At 30.4% G+C, this 20379-nt stretch overlaps 1 protein-coding gene across 1 annotated transcript; it reads left to right on the plus strand.

Moving 5' to 3' along the window:
- Positions 1–13442: 13442 nt before the first annotated feature.
- LOC113852517 (abrin-a-like) lies at positions 13443–15107 on the plus strand. Its single transcript, XM_027482817.1, has one exon. It carries the CDS (start codon positions 13443–13445, stop codon positions 15105–15107), a length of 1665 nt encoding a protein of 554 aa, XP_027338618.1.
- The last annotated feature ends 5272 nt before the right edge of the window (positions 15108–20379 follow it).

Here is a 20379-nt window from a genome sequence, read left to right on the forward strand (position 1 = left end):
CCGTCTAAAATGCAACAAATTATGAGATACTAAAAGTGATCAACTTTTAACATGTAAAATATAATTTAATAGGATAAAATATAAAGAGGAAACCATAGAGTATGCAATAAAATTTACCATAGTCTTAGCTATGGATTTAGTTACTCATAATAAAATAAACAACAAAATGCATTATAAACAAATCTATAAAAACTCAAATGAGAGCTTAAACTTAAGAAACTCAAAAGGGAAGGAAGACGACAAAAATTCTTGTTCTTTAGGGGTGCTCAATCATTTGTTCAGACTTTGAAGGAACACTCTTCATCTTTGTCAATGATTTCTCACTCTCCAATAACTCTCAATGGTTGATTAAGTCAGAATTCAGAAGAAGAGGATGATAAAGATGGTGTGAGAAAAAGATGTCTTTTATAGGAGGATAAGACCTCTTTATATAGGATGTGGAATTTGTCAGACCTGTAATTTATTATTAAGTAATCTATAATATTTTGTACTTGTTAAATATTAATTGAAGGATTATTTAGTATTGGAATAGATTTAGATGGAGTTAAAAAAATGAATAGTAATTTTGCCATGAACTGTAAGGCAGTGTTTATAGTAATTCCAATATGAACAATAACTCTGGCATGAATAGTGTCAATTTTTTTTTTTAATTTTGCTTATAAATAGAGATCCTTGCACGAAATTTTCACTTTTTCACACTTTTCCAACGTTCTAGAGAGACTCAAAGTCATATATCACTATTTTCTTTCATACTAAACCTTCATAAACTTAGATTTCTTGCCAGATATGAAATTCTACGTCAATTCTGAAGGATTTGAAGTAAGTTTCTATAAGTTTGAAGTTAGATTTACCGTTTATTTTTCTTCTTATTTTCTTTCTTATAAATAGTTGATGATATATTAGGAAAAATTTTGTTATAGAGCTAAAATTTCGATGGATCTTGCTTTAAAATAAGTAATATTTGGTAGATCTAGTGTGAATCGTTGTTCTAAGGTAAGAAGAGCTTACTTTAACTATTAAACGATATTTATAACGATTTGATATGATATTACAAGAAGTTTTGAGAAGATTTTATCAGATTTCTTGGATAAAAGCTATTTTTTATGCTGTAACTGTTGTTAATTGATTTAAAAGCTGAGATTTGGCTAAAATAGTATGAATTGTTTAGTTGAGTTGTTGAGAATATGATTTTATATGTGCTGCATCATACTGGGATATATGTCTTACATCATTATAGAGCCGAATTACATGTTTAGGTGGGTAGACGTGCAACGATAAAGCATGCTGAGCTGCACTGTCTGGATCCAGATACCGGAATGGGTCACTCCCGGACCGGCTCAGTTCCTTATGGATTACTTAGGCTGTAAAACTAGTTGGAATCGTTTTCATGTTGTGAATTAGATGGGCTGAGAATGCATGAGACTGTTGCTTTGAGTAATATTTTGCTCTATATATATTATTTTATTTTATTTTTGTCTCTGTTGTTGTGTGCATGTGTACTGTGATGTTCGTATGGTGGTACGTAAGTAGATGTAGCAGATGTTGCATCTGCTTCACAGGCTGAGAGGCTAGTGGAGAAGTGTTAAAAGGTTGGAGTCGAATAATTTTACATTAAAGTCATTTTTCTTATATTTTGTCTAACGCCTAAATTTAATTTTCTAAATAAATGAATTTTGTAAAATTAGGAATAATAAAATTTTTCAAAATAGAGATAGATTATAATTTGTATCAATCATTACTATAAGACTTAATGAATATATCAAATTTTTAAAATAAATCCCTAGCAGTTTCATCCAATTGGCCTTGAGTGTTGAATCCAGTGGCATGGGAAAGACACTTACCGTGCAAACAAACGAATATCGAATGCGACAGGGCTGGCGCACAGGCACTGACACAAGCCCTTTTGTAACTTCAATTGCTGGGTATTTGGATCTCTGCATGGAAGCTCACGGAAGTAACATGTGGCTGGTTGACTGTGATAGCAACAAGAAGGAGCAGCAATGGGCAATTTACCCAGATGGTTCTATACGTCCAGTGCAAAATACAAACAACTGTATGTGAAAGACGCTGATTCAAGTCTTAAAAAGATCATACTTTGGCCCTGGACTGGTAAGCCTAACCAAATGTGGCTTACTTTGTTTTAACGGCTTCATGCCTGGAGACGAATGCGTAATGTTTAAATAAGGGATTGTATCTACCCATCTGCAATAATAGTCATCAGCTTCATGCTGCCTTGCAATGTTTCTAATATGCTTAACTAGTTAATTTACGTTTTAGCAAGACCCTAAGCCATCAACCCATCAATTAAGAGAATCCAGATTGCTTCAAATCAAAATATATTTTGGAACCTAACTGGTTAAGTGGCACTCAAATCTTAAACATTCAGGAGTACCCGATACAATGGGAAAGCTAAAATCATAATTTGTAACCGATATATATTTTTCTTGTAATCTTATTTAACAAATATTTAACTATACAGGATAAAAATTTATAAATTAAATTTTTATAAAAGTTATAAAATTTAACGCATAAAATCATACAGTGTCGTTATAATATTAAAAGATAAATGCTAGGCACTATCCTTTTGGTTAAGGAATTAACGATGGATAATATTTTGTCAAGAAATATAATATACCTTTCATAATTTTTAATGCAGTTGGATTTTATTTTATTTTTATAAAAATATATCATTTTTAATTTCTTAACCGGTATCTTTAGAAGGACTAGAAATATAATGAAATGTAATGAAAGAGAACCTTATGTAGTAAAAGTTTCTTTCTATTGTGTCGATGCATTACGATGGAAGGACAGAAATATTTTATTTCATTATTTAGATAATAAATGGAGTGAAATAAATTATAATTTTTGTATTCCCGTAACACTCTTACTTTAAAAACACACATGACTAATTTAATTTTTATACATTACTGTATTATAACTTTATAAAATAATTATTACCAAATAAAAAATAATTATATATAAATTAATTATAAACTTTCATAAAAATAAAAATAAGAAAAATTATTTATAAAAGACAAGAAGTTTATTTTGGGTTTGGCATATCAACTAAGGCACACAAGACAAAAGAAAACTTTCAAATATCACTCCTTGTGTGTATCTAAGTTTTTTTTTTTTTTTTTTTTCCTTTTTAACAAAGTTTTTAGAAAACTTGACCAACTCGAGTTTGTATGTATTTAACTATTTATTTTTTAATATTTTGATTTACAAATATATTTATTATTTAAATTTATATATTTTATTTAAATATTATCAATCTACTTTTAATTTAATTATATGATTTAGATTGACAACCAATTTTAACTAAGTAAAAAATTAATCTAACAATGAATACGCGACTACTTTTGTTTTACTATAAAAAACTTACTTACAAAATCATTTTAACAAATATCATTTTCATAAAGTTTCAAAATTATAACAAATATATCTTACATTTTTATTTTCAGTTTATGAAGAATTCAATTGCAAATATATGTTCTTTTGAATATATTATCTCTATTAAAATTCCTTACCAACAATTCAAGAGAACTAAAATTATTTTAAAAAAAACCACAGTAAAATTTTTTTAACACTTTCAGAAAAATATTTTTTCATTAGAAATAATCATATTTCAAAATGAATGAAATTAAATGTCGATATATATATATTGGTGTGTGGATATTATTTATTTAATTTATTATTTTTATTCCAATATTTTATATTTGGATGTTCAATTATTGTATAATGTATAATTTTACATAAAAAATATATGGTTCAATAAATAAAGACACTTTAACAAGAGAATAACAATGATGATCATCTAAGAGGATGGACAACTGTGGATAAGATGTTAGAATTTTATATAAAAATTATTATGGGTTATAATTAATTGTGATTTTTTTATTTTATAAAAAATAAGCTAATATTATGATATATTAAAATTAAAATAGTAAAATCATTGATATTCCTTAAATACATAATTTAGTTTATAGCTAATAAGATGATCTACTAATCTACTTTGTCTCTAAGGCTCTGTTATCCTTGTTCCTTGAAATGTTTAATAAGGATGAACATCTATCTTATCACTAAGTATAACACAATTTCATTAACCATCATAACATAATTATAATTTTGAAATAAAAGGAAATATTGTTACCATAACTACAACAATCGATTTCACATAATCTTACATAATCACCAATCACTACACTTTTCCTCTCAAATATACACTTTCTTGTGTACTGTGATTACAAATATTTGATGCCTCTAACACTTCTTGAAGTCTTATATAGATAGGTAAATAGTCATCATTTAATTCATATACATGAATACAACGCATACAATAACAAGCCCTTAAGTAAAGGTATAGTCAGGAGTCTAGTCTGGAAATGAACGTGAAGCCACATGATGCATTCGCTCTTAGAAAGAGTGTATACATATATACGAATGTCACTTACTACCTTATGTTTCTCCCCAAATTTCATATCATCTCTGGACTCTAAATCTCTAGTGTATCTCTGTAACTATTTACATTAGTCCCTTTTATCACTTTGTACTCATCCTATGTTCCTTTTTCTATCAATCTCATCACTTAGCTTAAAAGATCATACTCAGTAAAGCACTCTCAACTAAGTCCAAATTACACATAGTACAAGAATATAGTACTAACACCCAAAATCAGTCAACGTACATCATTAACCTTTCATCACAATCAAGTATTATTCAACTAAAGTATTATGTTCTCTCATAACAATTCTATACTAAGTCCCTATCACATGTTTCATAGAAATATAGTACAAACATCTAAATCAACCAATATGCATCATTAATATTCACAAAACTCAAATATCATTCAATTACATATTCACATGCAAGAAATACATAATAGCACTCTTGTAAGTCTAAAATATATCTTTGTTATAATGACAAAATAGAGCTCTCTTTACCTCAAAAGAAGATTTAGAAAGGAGTTTTGTAAAGCTTATCTTTCAAAGAATAGAGTTCTTCCTAAACATCACAAAACAGGATATCCTTGAGAAAATAAAAAATGAAGAGAAGAAAATAGAGAATGGAGAATCAAACTCTGAGAAACTTACTTGGAGGAAATCGAATTGAACATTCAAGTTTGAGTTTGAGGAACGATTGGGGTTTGAAGGATATTTCTCTAAGAAAAAAATGTGAGAGTTTAGAGAAAATTGTAATGCAAGTTTTTATGCTGAAAAACCTTTAAATACCTCTCAAACTCACATGTTCTTTCTGAGTGAGCTAATTATCGCTTGAGCCAGGAACAATCTTGCTTGGGTGAAAACATCATACAATTGTCTTCTAAGCTTTTTTTTTTATATTCTTGCCTAAGTGAGAGTCATTCTCGCTTGAGCGAGAAGGGGTCTAGAAAGTTGGTTATTTTTTTCCTATGAGTCCTTGCCTATACGAGTCCATCTCTCCTGGACGAAAGGACAGTTGAGACAACTTTATCCTATCTTGCCTAGGCGAGACTCATTCTCGCTTGAGCAAACACCTCATTCAAACATTTTTCCAATTAAAATACATTTTCACCATAAATCAATAGCAATTATATAATTAAGAAAAAGAAAGGTGTTACAGTAAGACATAAGCACTAAGTTAAGTGTGGAAATTACTCTAGAATATTTATAGCTAGAAAAGTGATAAGTCTATAATTAGGCCCTATTTAATAGCACATATATTCATATTTGACCTTTATTTTATTTAGAATTTATATTAATTTATATATTAATTATGCAATTTTGTATAAAGATGCCACAAGTGGACTTTGGGTGCATTTTGGGCCTAAATTGATGTAAGATTAGAGTTTCGCAGTATTCAGCATGCCTAGACCCTTTCAACAAGCACAAGGTGCTTCGAAACCATGCACGACTGTGCTCATCTACGAGAAGCCCAACTATGAAAAGTCTTTAGGGTTTTTAAACCTTATTAATAGGAAGATCAGAGGCACTGTTTTGGGACCGTTTTTACATCTTGACTTCTGCTCTTTCACCTTATCTCTCTTGCACGAGATCTTTGGCACATTCTTGGTGGGACTTGGAGCTTCGAGCGATCGTACTTGAAGATCGGAAACTTATCTCACATTCTAGTTTGCTATTTCTTTTGAAGATGGTTTTGTTTATGATTGTTTTAGTTCTTTTTTTTAGCATGAGTAATTAAGTCTATAGCTAGGGCTATGAAAACTATCGTTCATGAATTTATGGGATTTTGATATTTGAATCCAAATTTGTTTTCCGTTTCATGCTTCTCTCTTAATTCTAATTAATGATATCGTCAGGCGATCGTATCTCGGTTAATTAATAGATCTATAGGATAAAATGAGACAAAGGATTAGGTGGACCAAACCAATCTTTCTCTTCTAATCATTATTAAATTAACAAGTTCATAAGTTCTTTAAGCTTTCTTAAATTGATGTCTTGCATGACCATTGGAGATGTTAATTTAGAGAAAAGAATATTAATATTGCATGACTATTGGGCATTAATAGTATTTATATGAATGATTGGTAATCACAAGAAAATTGGATTTAGAGTTAAACAAAAAAATAACATAAAGAATTGAATGAGAAAACCTATATGCCCTAGGTTTTCTCTCCGATAAGTTTAACCAAGACGTGCATTGTATTCCTTGTTCTTAGTTTTATAGTTGATCTTATAAATTCTTGTTTTGATTAATCTCGTATATTTGAAGCTCAAACAATTGAATTAGGAAATTTTTAGTAACTGAAAAATAATCCTTGTGGAACGATATTTCAGAAACTTAATTTAAAACCCTTTATTACTTCTCGATGGGTACATTTGCCCTCTAAACAGAAAGGTAGTGTTAGATTGGTGTTTAATGGCACTACTTTTCTTATTTGAGATATATATTATGTACCTGAGCTTCAAAATAATTTGTTGAGCATTGGGCAGTAGTAAGAAAAGGGCCCTACCATTCTGATGAAAAATAAGACATGAAATATTTATCATCTAGGCAAAGGCTTGATTGTTCACACAAAAATAAATATTAACTGTATGTTTATCCTTCTAAATGAAAGATTCAACATCAGTGGCTCTGTTGAAGAATGTCTACATGTTTCTTTGGATCTCACTTACCTTTGGCATCAAAGATATGGTCATTTAAGCTATAAAGGTTTGAAGACACTACAAACAAAGAAAATTGTGCGTAGAATACTCTAATTAGAATTCTTAAATGCCCCTTGTGAGGATTGTTTTACTAGTAAGCAACACGATAATCAAATTTCCCATAAGAGTGAGTGGCGTGGTAACAAGGTCTTGAAACTCATACACGCAAATATTTGCAGATCTAATAAGCATATCTCAAATAGTGAAAAATGTATATCTTATGCTTCATTGCGGATTGTAGTTATAAAGTTTGGGTCTATTTTCACTTTGAAAAATCAGAAACTTTGTAATTTTTCAAGACTTATAGGGAATTGGTAGAGACAAAAGCAAAGCCCAAGGGAAGTTTTTCAATATTTATAAAGGCTATGTAATAGCCACTTTAAATTCAATAATCTTTGATCAACTTGCATGATTTTGATATGATAGACCTAGGAAAGATGGAATTCTTCCTTGGCACTGAAGTTTTGCAAAAATTGAAAGGAATTTTTATATGTCAAAGAAAATATTCCATCAATATCTTGAAGAAGTCTGCAATATTTGATGGTGTCGTTGTGAATGACACTTATTTTAAGTAAATTGTTAGAAGTTTAATCCATCTTATTAATTATAAAGCCAAATATTACGTTTAGTGTGAGCTCAATTAGCAAGTATGTGTCAAACCAATTGAGTTGCATTTACAAACTATTAAAAGAATATTAAGGTACTTAAAGAAAATTGTTAAATATGAAATTTTCTACAAGAAGGGAGAGGAAAAATACTTAAAAGTCTAATTATGTAGGAAATGAAGAAGATTTTAAAAGTACACTTGATTATGTTTTCTTATTGAGTTTGAAAGCATTATCATAGATGTCCAAAATGCAACCAATCATTACTCTTTAACTATTAAAGTAGAGTTTGTTGTTATTGTTGCTTATACTTGTCAAGCTTTGTGGATGAGGAGTTTTGAGAAACTTTAATCATATTCGAGAAGGTAACACTGTCATCATTTGTGATAACAGCTCAACAATTAAACTTTCATAAAATTCAATAATGCACAAACGGAGTGATGATATAATTTTTTGTTTGTAAAAAGATTTGTCGCCAATCTCATCAAAATATGCAGAATTTTTATGTAGTCTAGGATGCAAGCCTAGGTTGTCTCCAATGACTTTGGTTGGTAACATACATTAAACATGTTGTAAACATTTACTGCGAAAGCAATTAAAAAAGGGGTTTTATGTGATTCCAATTTTAATGTAAAGGCAAGTGATGAAATTAATGTGTTCAATCAATGAAATGTAGCAATCCTTAGTTCATTACATGACTATATCCCTATTCCTGTCAAGATTCAATACTTTTTCTCTTCCTCTGAATTAGATTAACTTAACAAGCGAGAATTAACCTTAAAACTCCATATGAATTTAAGCAAATTTAATAAACTCCAACTCTTTTTTCCAAGATTACGCAACCTTAGAAATTAACTTAGGATTAAGCAAACCAAGTTAAGAATTTCATTAAAATGAATTAGGGTTAATTAAGCAATGTCCCCCTCATTCAGCCATTAATTCAATTCAAAGAGTTGAGAAATATAAATTCATGAAGGAAAGAGAATTATATTGACATTTATACCTAAGAATTCAAGGATCCATGAACTCAGTAAGGATTACAAGAAAGTTTAGCCCTCAATGAGGATGGGTCTACAAATTCAAGATGAGAACAAAGGGAAATCAATGACATCAATGTAAAAATTAAAGAAAAGTAAAGAAGAAATGTGAATCAAACCCTAGGATTGGTCATTGGCTGTCACCCAAGGATGACCTAAGCTCTGCAAGTGTTCCCCAAAGTGGTAAAAGAATCTAAAAGTGTGTAAAAGCTCGTACCCTAATTTTTAAAGTTCTATTTATAGTGCAGAGATTTTTGCCCATAGTAGTTACTATGGTTCATAGTGATGACGCGAAGCACTCCCATAGTAGCTACTATGGTTTCATAGTGATTACGCACAAGTCACCATGTTGTTGACCCTCTCTGGAGTGTCTACTATGGGTCATAGTAGTTACGCACAGGTCTGGGTGACTTTGGCCTTCTCTGGAGTGTCTACTATGGGTTATAGTGATCATTTTGGTCTGTCCTAGAGTGTCTACTATGGGACTAAAGTAGCTATACGCATCACCTCTTCAAATTGGGGTCTCTGTAGTGTCTACTATGGGACTAAAGTAGTTATACGCATCACCTCTTCAAATTGGGGTCTCTGTAGTGTCTACTATGAAACCAGAGTGATCACTTTGATCTGCCCTCCTGGATCTAGCTTGTTGTAGTGTCCACTATGGAATCCAAAGTGGTCACTTTCAACTCAAACTTTGTCAAATACTAAAAATCTATAGAATAAATCTAGAAATTCCTGCACAATTATTCAAATGATCAAAATTACAAATTATATCTATGTAAATTAACCAAAAATTAAGAAACCTATGATATTTGACCAAAATGATGTTTCTATGTTATTTACATTCTCTAAGTCTACTTTTTCTATTAAAGAACACTAAAAAGACAAGTAAAAATCCAATAAAATGTGGATTCATCACAACTCCAAACTTAAACTTTTGCTTGTCCTCAAGCAAATCAAAACTCAAGAAAGTTACTTGTAGAAGGGTTGGATTTATCCAAAAATTTCTTTCAAAATTTTCATTCCAAGATCAGACTCTAATTGACACTTCCAATGTTTTCAAAATCATGGTTTCATTCAACAAAAAAATCATGCCCATATCAATTATTTTCAAGCAAAGTCCCACTTAACTGAAACAAGAATCCAGCAAGGTTTCATGCAATCTACATAGTACAAAAAAATTATCTAACTCACAAGATGGTGTTTCACTCTTCACTCATCAATGTTTCAGGCTAAGTGTTTTCCCTCAATTCATACATTTTGTCTCACCCTACCATATGTTTGCCCATATTCTCAATCTCCTTTGCTTAGATACAATGAACCACCTATCATGAGGGCTTTGTTGGTCACAATTGGGGTTAAGTTAGGTTCAATTTTTTATCAAGGAGGATCAAAAGCTCAAGTGGGTATTTTAAGAGTAAAGAATTCTTTTGAGTGAGTGAATATAACAACTTAGAGTGGAATACATTAAATGATGTAGCAAATGAAAAAGTTTTGATTTTCTTTATTTGGCAGCAGTTTTATAACCGTTGCAATAATATTTTCCTATTATCTTAATTTTTTTACAGTGATTTTACAAAAAACAAAATTCTTATTATCCTCTTTTTATTTTGCAACAGTTTTACAATTACATAATAATTTTTGAATTATTATCATTTTTTTTTGTGGTGGTTGTCATTTTTTGGCAGCGGTTTTACGACCATCACAATATTGTTGTCATTTTATTATTAGTTGTATTTTGTGGCAGTTCAGCCGCCGCTGTATACAGGTTAAACCACGGTTATCTCAAAACTGTTTATAGCAATGGTTGTTCTAGCGGTTTTTAAAATCGTTGCTAACCATTCTCCCGACACCTGAAATGGTAACGGTTTGGCAACCTTCGTAAGTGTCAAATTGTAGCAATTTAAACCGCCAAAAAAGGAAAAAAGACCGCCGCTAAGACCCTTTTTCCTGTAGTCACCTACTCATCCATGGAAAGGAAATTCTCATTTTGTCTCTGCCGATTGTCCTGCTTAAACTTTTTGATCAATCAATGACATTTTTTTGTTCTTATTGGATTGAATTACTGATGTTTATTACCCGTTTTTCTTTAATAATTAAGAGATATGATTGCCTTTTTATTTCTTTGGATATATATTATGCAAGAATTTTTCTTTTATTATATAGGCATATTTAGCTACATGAAGTCTCTCCGGATTACTTTTGAATGATTGTAATACGAGCAAAAGCTTTCATTCAATCTAGATGCATATGTTTGCAAACATTATTCGCCATCGTTCATCATAAAGATACTTGTAGTACAATAATTTGCCTAATTTGCTGCCAAAACTTCTTTTGAGCTTATCTAAATAATGATGTCTTTTTACTAGTCTTTGGACCGGAAGGCCGAGCTCTTATAGGTAATATATGTCTATATAATAAAACAAAACTTGAATAATATATATATATATATATATATATATATATATTATTCAAGTTTTGTTTTATTATATAACATGCTTCATATATATAATATGAAGCAATATGAAGCATGTTACACTATATTAGTAAAAAGATGTAAGAGTAATTTTATTTTAATTTAGAGAATGTTTAAAATTGTTCTAAAATATAAGTTGAACGTGTTTTATTTATAAAATAAACTAAAAATTTAAAAAATAGTTATCTACTAACCGTTCTCAAAGGCAATTTTGAAGATTAATTGCTATCTAAAAATAGATTAAAACGTCATTAAATACAGGAGAGCGTTCTTTGGCTGATATTATTACTAGTATTTGATACTGGATTATTTATAACATTACTGTACCTTCCTTATTCATTGTAAGTTAGTTATTTGTTCTTAGTGTATACTAAAAATTAACTGTTACTAGAGATATATATTAGAGTTTAGTTTAATACTAACTATTTTTTAAATATATAATTATATAGCAATTTTTACTAATTACTATTTAAAGTGACCCTCCAAAAACTTGTTTATGACTTAGTATTGTATTACTGCATCATGCATGACTTTCACATGAACAAGAGCTAATAAACTCATGCTTTTTTTTTTCTTCTTCTTATTACTATTACTATTACTATTATTATTATTATTATTATTATTATTAAATTGACAGGCATATATATATATATATGCACGTGTCTAAAAAAAAGAAAAAAAAAACATAAATTTTAATGTATTTTATATTATTTAAAAAATTCCTTATAACAATTTTAACATTTCAAGTTACAACAAATTTTATCTGAATTATATTAATATTTAATATATTTATCTTAAAAAATAAATGGCACAATGACAATGACCCCACGACTTTCAAGCTAGCCAGAAGCAACAATGCAATAAATTACGTCCCCAATCAATGTTGCCCGAACTGTTAGGCCCGTAGCACATGTAAATTTTGCACTCTCCAAATCAGACTAATACTCCAAAAACCGATAAAGAAATATGACCAGTTGGCGTGTTTCAATTTTATTCGGAGATGGTACCGATAGTCCAAGATCCCTCTGCATTCAAAAGGTGCAATGAAGTTGATACAACATGCATCCTGGAGGAGAATGGGCAGTCCACAATTGTCAAGCCGATGGCAAATGCAAATTATGCACTATGAGCAAATAGACTAATGCTCCAATAGAGCAAATCAGACTAACGCTCCAAAAACCAGGTAAAAAAAATGACCAGTTGGCGTGTTTCAATTTTATTCGGAGATGGTACCAATAGTCCAAGATCCCTCTGCATGCAAAAGGTGCAACGGGTCCACAATTGTTAAGCCGATGGCAAATGTAAATTACGCACCATGAGAAAATAGACAAATGCTCCAATAGAGCAAATCAGACTAATGCTCCAAAAATAGGTGAAAAAATATGACCAGTTGGCGTGTTTCAATCTTATTCGGAGATGGTACCAATAGTCCAAGATTCCTCTGCATGCAAAAGGTTCAATGACTCCACAATTGTCAAGCCGATGTCACATGTAAATTATGCACTATAATGCTCCAAAAACATGAACAACATATATGACTAATTGATGTGTTTGGGATTTTTATTCCGATGGGGTACCAATAGTCCAAGACACCTCTGCCTATAAAAGGCACGGTGACTCCCCAACTTTCAAGCCACACCAAACACTGCATATAGCATCCTGCAAATACACTGAGAAGCAAGCAAAATCTCAATACGGTATCTCTTTTTTCTTCTGATTTTGATATATATAAACAAGTGAAAAAATTGTGACTTTGTCTGTGATCATTATAATGCTTATCCTTTGCATTCCTTTCTCATATAAAGAGATATAGAGATATGATAAAACTTTGCTGAGATTCACCGGCCTGCTTAAATCATGAAAGGTCTTGTTGGGTGAAATTGGCTACGTATCTTAGGCAGGAAGACCTCGTTACCTTGCCATCCTTTACGGTTTGGGTGTCCTAAAACGACCATTAAATTGTTTCACCCACAGTTAGAGTAAACAAATGGTTAGTTCACCAAACGTTCTAAACAATAGTGCCTAAAGGAAACTCCTTACTATGACAGACACTACAAAAATAGGTCCCCGTCTATAAGCTTACAGATTTTAGGAGTACGATGGTTTTGAATTTGAATTACTGCTTTTAGTTTGATTTCATCCCATTGCTAAAATTTGGTTCAACTTTATGCAGTTTCAAATGAACGAAACATTGAAGCTACTGATTTTATGTGCATGGGCTTGTTCATTCGCTGCACCGAGATGTACCGCAAGAGCCGATCCTCCATTAGCAACAAACGAGGACCCCAAATTTACTACTGAAGGTGCCAGTTCAGAAAGTTACAACCAGTTCATTGAAGTTCTTCGAGACCGTCTAAGAGGTGGGCAGATACATGAGATACCTGTCCTTAGAGATCCAACAACAGTGCAAGATAGAAATCGATATGTAACAATCGAACTCTCAAACTCGGCGACGGAATCTATCCAAATAGGTATCGATCTGACTAATGCATACGTTGTAGCATACCAAGCAGGAAGTCGGTCTTATTTCTTCCGTGATGCCCCGCAATCTGCATTTAACAACCTTTTCAATCACACGGAGCAGTTCACACTTCCTTTTACTGGTGCTTACGGTGATCTAGAGAGGACGGCTCGTCGGTCTAGAGAGCAAATAACACTAGGGTTACAGCCCTTGATACATACGATATCGTTTCTACGTAGTGAGCGCGATGACAATCAAGAAAGAGCTCAGTCCATGATCGTGATAATCCAAATGGTTGCAGAAGCAGCTCGATTTGAGTACATATCACGCCGGGTTCGTGTCAGCATCCGAACTGGTAACACGTTTCTGCCTGATTCTCCCATGTTAAGTTTGGAGAACAATTGGAGTGGTCTATCAAGAGGTGTTCAACAATCAGTGCAAGGAACTTTTCCAAATAATGTCGTGTTAACAAATCATCGTAGCGAACCTGTTATTGTAGATTCCGTGGCCAGTGTTGTTCCCATTCTAGCACTGATGCTTTTTGTCTGCAATCCAATTGCAAACCAATCACCTCTAGTAATAAGATCAATTGTGGAAAGATCAGAGACCTGCAATTCCTTTGAACCAACCGTACACATTGCTGGTCGAGATGGGATGTGCGTGGATGTGTCTGACAATGCCTATAACGACGGCAATTCTATCATAATGTGGAAATGCACAGACCAAGAGAACCAGCTGTGGACCTTGAAACAAGACAAGACGATAAGGTCCAAGGGGAAGTGTTTAACTACATACGGTTATGCTCCAGGGAACTACGTCATGATATATGATTGTACCTCGGCAGTAGCGGAGGCCACTTATTGGGAGATATGGGAAAATGGAACGATTATCAATCCAAAGTCTGCCTTGGTCTTGAGTGCTGAATCTAGTGCCATGGGAGGGACACTATCTGTGCAAAAAAATGAATATCGAATGCGACAGGGCTGGCGCACAGGCACTGACCCAAGCCCTTTTGTAACATCAATTGCTGGGTATTTGGATCTCTGCATGGAAGCTCACGGAAATAACATGTGGCTGGCTGACTGTGATAGAAATAAGGAGGAGCAGCAATGGTCACTTTACCCAGATGGTTCTATACGTCCTGTGCAAAATGAAAACAACTGTTTAACTTCCCAGGAACACAAAGAAGGAGCAATCATTGTCATGATGGCTTGTAGCAATGCATGGGCTAGCCAACGATGGGTGTTTCAAAATGATGGTACCATTTATAGTTTATACGACGAAATGGTGATGGATGTGAAAAACTCTGATCCAAGTCTTAAACAGATAATACTTTGGTCATGGACTGGTAACCCTAACCAAAAATGGGTTACTTTGTTTTAGTGGCTGCATGCGTGAGGAGGCAAATGCTGTCAGCCTGTGTAATGTTAAATAAGTGGCTGTATGTATCCATGTGCAATAAACAGCCATCAGCTTCGTGCTGCCTTGCAATGTTTCTAAATATGCTTAACTAGTTAATTTATGTTTTAGCAAGACCTTAGGCCATCAAATGATCAATTAAGAGAATCCATATTGCTTCAAATCAAAATTTATTTTGGAACCTAACTGGCTATATCGGCACTAAAATCTTGAGCATTCAAGAGTACCCGGTACAATCTGAAAGCTAAAATCATAATTAGAACAATGGAATTTTGAAAACAAGGTTTTTATTTGTTGAATTCCTGCCACGGATATGGATTCACTCAGTACAAAACCATTCAACTTTTCTTGAAGTGTTGCAGTCTGGTTTCCACATCCCATTTTTAATAACAACTATTACTTTAACTTATATAATAATCGAATAAGCAGATAACGGATGATTTTTTTGGTATAAAAGATGAGTAAGATTGTTGAAATATATTAGTTAAAATAGTTGAAAATGATAGTTAAAAAAGTTTGAATAAAACATTTGTTTACAGAAGAAGAATGTATTCGTCGAAAAGTAATAAAAGATTTTAAGTTCTTGAGTTATTGTCACATAGAGATTATTTTCAAGTATCAAAAATATATTGATTTAATTGTTTAAACTAAAGGATGCGTGATAAATTAAAATGAGAAAAATTTAAATTTAAAAAACAATAAAAAGATAATAATGCAACTTTTTACAAAAATTAGATGAGATAATTATAGAGAGAAAAAGAGATAATAATGCAACTTTTTACACTTTATTTTTTATGGGACACTTTGAGAGCATAGGGAGAAAAAGAGAGATAGCTCGGGGAATGAAGAGAAATAGGAGAGAGCTAAAAAGAAATCAACTGAGAGTATACCAAGACACACCTGAGGTTAACAGAGAGAATAAACTAAAAGAGTTGAAGGATAAAACTAACGAAATTCTTATTCTCCAGATCAAGTAAGATTTCCTTTTTGTTGTTTTGTTCTTTATCTATTATTTTGCTCTCATTTTTGCTTGTGCATTTTTTGTTTATATTAAAGTCTCGAGTTTTGTTTCTAAACAAAATATCCTTTCATCTATTATCTTGCTCTCATTTCTTCCTTCTGTTCATATTAAAAGTCTCATATTTTATTTCTAAACAAAAAAACCTCTTTGTTTTAGTATGCGTACTTTGCTTTTAGTTCTGCCTTTCCTGTATTTTGTTTGTTCACACTAAATATATCGACCACTTTTTAAATAAAATTGTCTCTTTTTGCAAACCCTAATCTTCCCGAACCCTAAAATAAAATCTAAAAAAATGTTGTTTGCTTTGCCTTTTGCAAACCCTAAAATATTTTTTCTCTTAAAATACCCTTTTTTGCAAACCCTAAAACATTTTCTAACCTTAAAATATCCTTTTTTGTAAACCCTAAAATATTTTCTACACAATAATGTCCTTTTGCAAACCCTAAAAAATTTCTTTTCTAACCTTAAATATCTTTTTTGCAAACCCTAAAACATTTTCTACCCAAAGGTGTCCTTTTTTTTACAAACCCTAAAAACTCTTTTTTTTTTTTTGTAAATCTTAAAAATTTCAATTTTTTTGCAAATTCCTAAAAATGATTCCTAAATCAAACAATAATTATTTTCTTGTTATTTTTTCTTGCTCTTGTATTTATTTTTATTGTTCTATATATTTCTCGTTTATTTTTTATTGTACAAAAAATTCAATATTAATAAGACATTTTGGTTATCTAAAAATGGGTCTTTTAAATCCACGTACGACCAAGTAATTTTGACAGAGTGGTGGATCCACCTTCAACATTGCTTGAATCGTAATAATTTATTGAGTAGTCGTGTACTAACTTGAACCCTGTGCAGGAGTGGATTTACAAAAAATAATAACAAAGTAAAAGTCAAGCTAAAAAAAAAATTTGAAACTCATCCAAACCCAATTTTCAAAAGAACTATGTGGTAGCTTTGATTCTTCCGTTGCATACGAGAGATACGTAGGAGCGAGAACTTGACCTTTCAAGTCCAAAAAATTTTATTTTATTTTTTCAGGTTTAAATTATTTTAAGAAAAATTTTAAACTATGAGTAATTCAAAATAATTTTAAAAATAATGAAATTTTTATTTTTATTTTAACAAAAAGGATAAGTAAATAAAATGTCAAGAAAAAATATTTTAAGATTATTTTCATTAATGTCAAAATGTAAAAAAAAAAAAAAAAGAGAGAGGAGGCAATAATATTCTATGATTAATCTTTTCTCTCAATTCAAAATTAAATTTTTTTTAATTATGATTCCTTATTTAGAAGTAAAAAAATATAATAAAAAATGAATTAAAAAAATCAAGTTAAATTTTATTTAAATTTATTTAAATACAAAAAAGGAGAGAATAATATTTTATCAATATTCCATTTTCCCAAGTCAAAATTCAATTTTTATAGTTCTTTATTTAAAAATAAAAAAATATTAAAAATGAATTTTCATTAAAAAAATTAATATAAGAAAAATCAAGTTAGATTTTATTTAAATTTATTTTAAAAATAAAAAATATTTTTATAAATAATCTATTTTTCTAATTCAAATTAAATTTTTTGAACTCTTTATTCAAAAATAAAAAAAAAGAATTTTTTTTACTAAAAAAATACAAAACAAGTTAAATTTTATTTAAATTTATTTAATATGAAAATAAGAGAAAAAGAGAATAATATTTTGTAAATAATTCATTTTTCAATTAAAACTAAATTTTTAGTTCTTTACTGGAAAAAAAAATCAAAAATGAATTTTTACTTAATAAAAAATAAGTGGAATTTTAGTCAAATTTATTTAATATGATAATAAAAAAAGAAAAATATTTTATAAATAATTCACTTTCCAATTCAAGTTATATTTTTAGCTCTTTATTTAAAAATAGAAAATATAAAAAAAAGGATTCTTACTTTAAGAAAAAAAAATCATGTCATATTTTATTTAAATCTATTTAATACTAAAAAAAATAGCTTTTTTTTTATATAATTCATTCCTTTAATTCAAAAATTTTAATTGTATTATTTTATAAAAAAAATATAAAATTAAAACCTGAAAAAAATTGTAAGAATAAGAAATAAGACTAAAAAATAAGGAGACATAAAAAATAAAAATAAAAATATCAATGATTTTCTTTTAGAGTGAAATAAATATTTTTAAAGTAAAAATAATTTTTGCACAATTAATTAAAAAGTAACCGTTTTAATTAACGGACGTCGTAGGATGCTAATACTTTCCCTACACGTAAACGACTCTCGAACACAAATTTAGTTTCAAAGATTATTTATATTAAAAGTTTTTCCAATATTTTTCTTTAATAAACTTTGGTGGCGACTCCCTGTCATTGTTGTCCAGTCGTGCCCCCAGTTGCGACACACATATTACACCTCTATATTTTAATTATTTTAATTCCAATATTGGTATCCTATGTTTGTCAACTACCCATATTTATTCTATTAACAATCAATGATTATGCAAAATTAATATTCTTTTCCTTAGGTAATTACCCTCAATAATTATGCAAGAAAAAAGGTAGAGAAAACATAAAGAATCAATGATTTTGTTAATTTAATAATAGTTGAAAGAGAAGAATTAAGTTTGATATGTCAAACTTTTTATCTTATTTTATCCTATAGTTACATTAATTACATATGGTACGGCCGCTTACAATGCAACTAATTATTAGATAAGGTGATTAACTTTTAACATGTAAAATATAATTTAATAGGATAAAATATAAAAGGGAAACCATAGAGTATGCAATAAGATTAACCATAATTCTAGCTATGAATTTAGTTACTCATAACAAAAAAATTATAAACAAATCCATAAAAACTCAAATGAGAGCTTAAACTAATGAAACCCAAAAGGGAAGGAAGATGACAAAAGTTCTCATTCTCTAAGAGGTGCTCAATCACTTACTTGAACTTCAAAAGAACATTCGTCGTCTTTGTCAATGATCTCTCACTCTCTAATAACTTTCAATGGTTGATTAAGTCCAAATTCAGAAAAAGATGATGAAGATGGTGTGAAAAAAAGATATCTTTGTTAGAAGCACAAGACTTCTTTATACAGGGTGTGGAGTGACCTTCAACAAATAAGCTTGTTCAACATTTGAAGTGAGCTTTTGTAAACCTTTTCACCTTTGTATATTCAACATTTTTTAAGGTTGTTGCATTTGTATATTCAACATTTTTCTAAACCTTTTCACCTTTCCAATTTCAAGCAGCATTTTCATCAACTTCAACATCTCGACTAATAGTGAGCTTTTTGGTTTACAAGTTGTATATTCAATATCCTTTTGACCGTGTGCTATACTCCAAGAAGATACCCTGTATGATTTTGTCTTCTAGTTTGTGTCTCCTCTTCTAGATTGTGTATGTAGCAAATAGATCCAAAAATCCTTAAGTGTTTTGCTAATAGTTTTTGCCCGCTCCAAACTTCAATTGAAATTTTTTTCATGGAAAACCTTAGTTATATATCTGTTAAGTATGTAAACAACAATATAAGTTATTTCAGCCCAAAAGGTATTTGATAATTTTTTTTACTTCTAACATCAATCTAATCATCTCTATTACTGTGCAATTTTTTCTCTCACTTACTCCATTTTACTATAGAAAATATGCTATGGCAATTGTTGTTGTTTAATGCTTTTATCCTCACAAAATTTATCAAACTCTTAGAAAGTATACTTTTTGCCACAATCACTTTTTAATACTTTTATCGGTTTACTACTTTACTTATCGATAAGGGCCTTAAACTTTTTGAATTTTCTAAAGACTTATGATTTTTCTTTGATGAAGTAGACCAAGTAATTCTAAAAAAGTCATCAATGAAAAGATAAAATATCTATTGTTATGAAGTGATGGTGTCCTAATTTGTCTGAAAATATCTATATGAATAAGCTCCAATAAGTCTTTTGCTCTCTAAGCTTTTCTAGGAGAAAATGGCAATCGATTTTGCTTGCCAGGGAGACATCCTTCACAAGCTTTCTTATTTTCTTCTAGACATGAGAGACCTTTCATCATATTCCTTTGATATAATTGTATTAAGGCATGAATATTGAAGTGACCAAATCTTTAATGCCAGAGTCATGAAGTATCAATTTTTGCTTTCATGACAATGTTACTACCTTGTTTAAAGCTTATTAGAAAGTTTTTGTTTCTTTTCTCCATCTTTACTTGGCCAATCTCCTGTTTTATACTGT

The sequence above is a fragment of the Abrus precatorius genome, unplaced genomic scaffold (assembly GCF_003935025.1).
Source record: "Abrus precatorius isolate BTA unplaced genomic scaffold, Abrus_2018 Scaffold10, whole genome shotgun sequence".
NCBI classification, from domain to species: Eukaryota; Viridiplantae; Streptophyta; class Magnoliopsida; order Fabales; family Fabaceae; genus Abrus; species Abrus precatorius.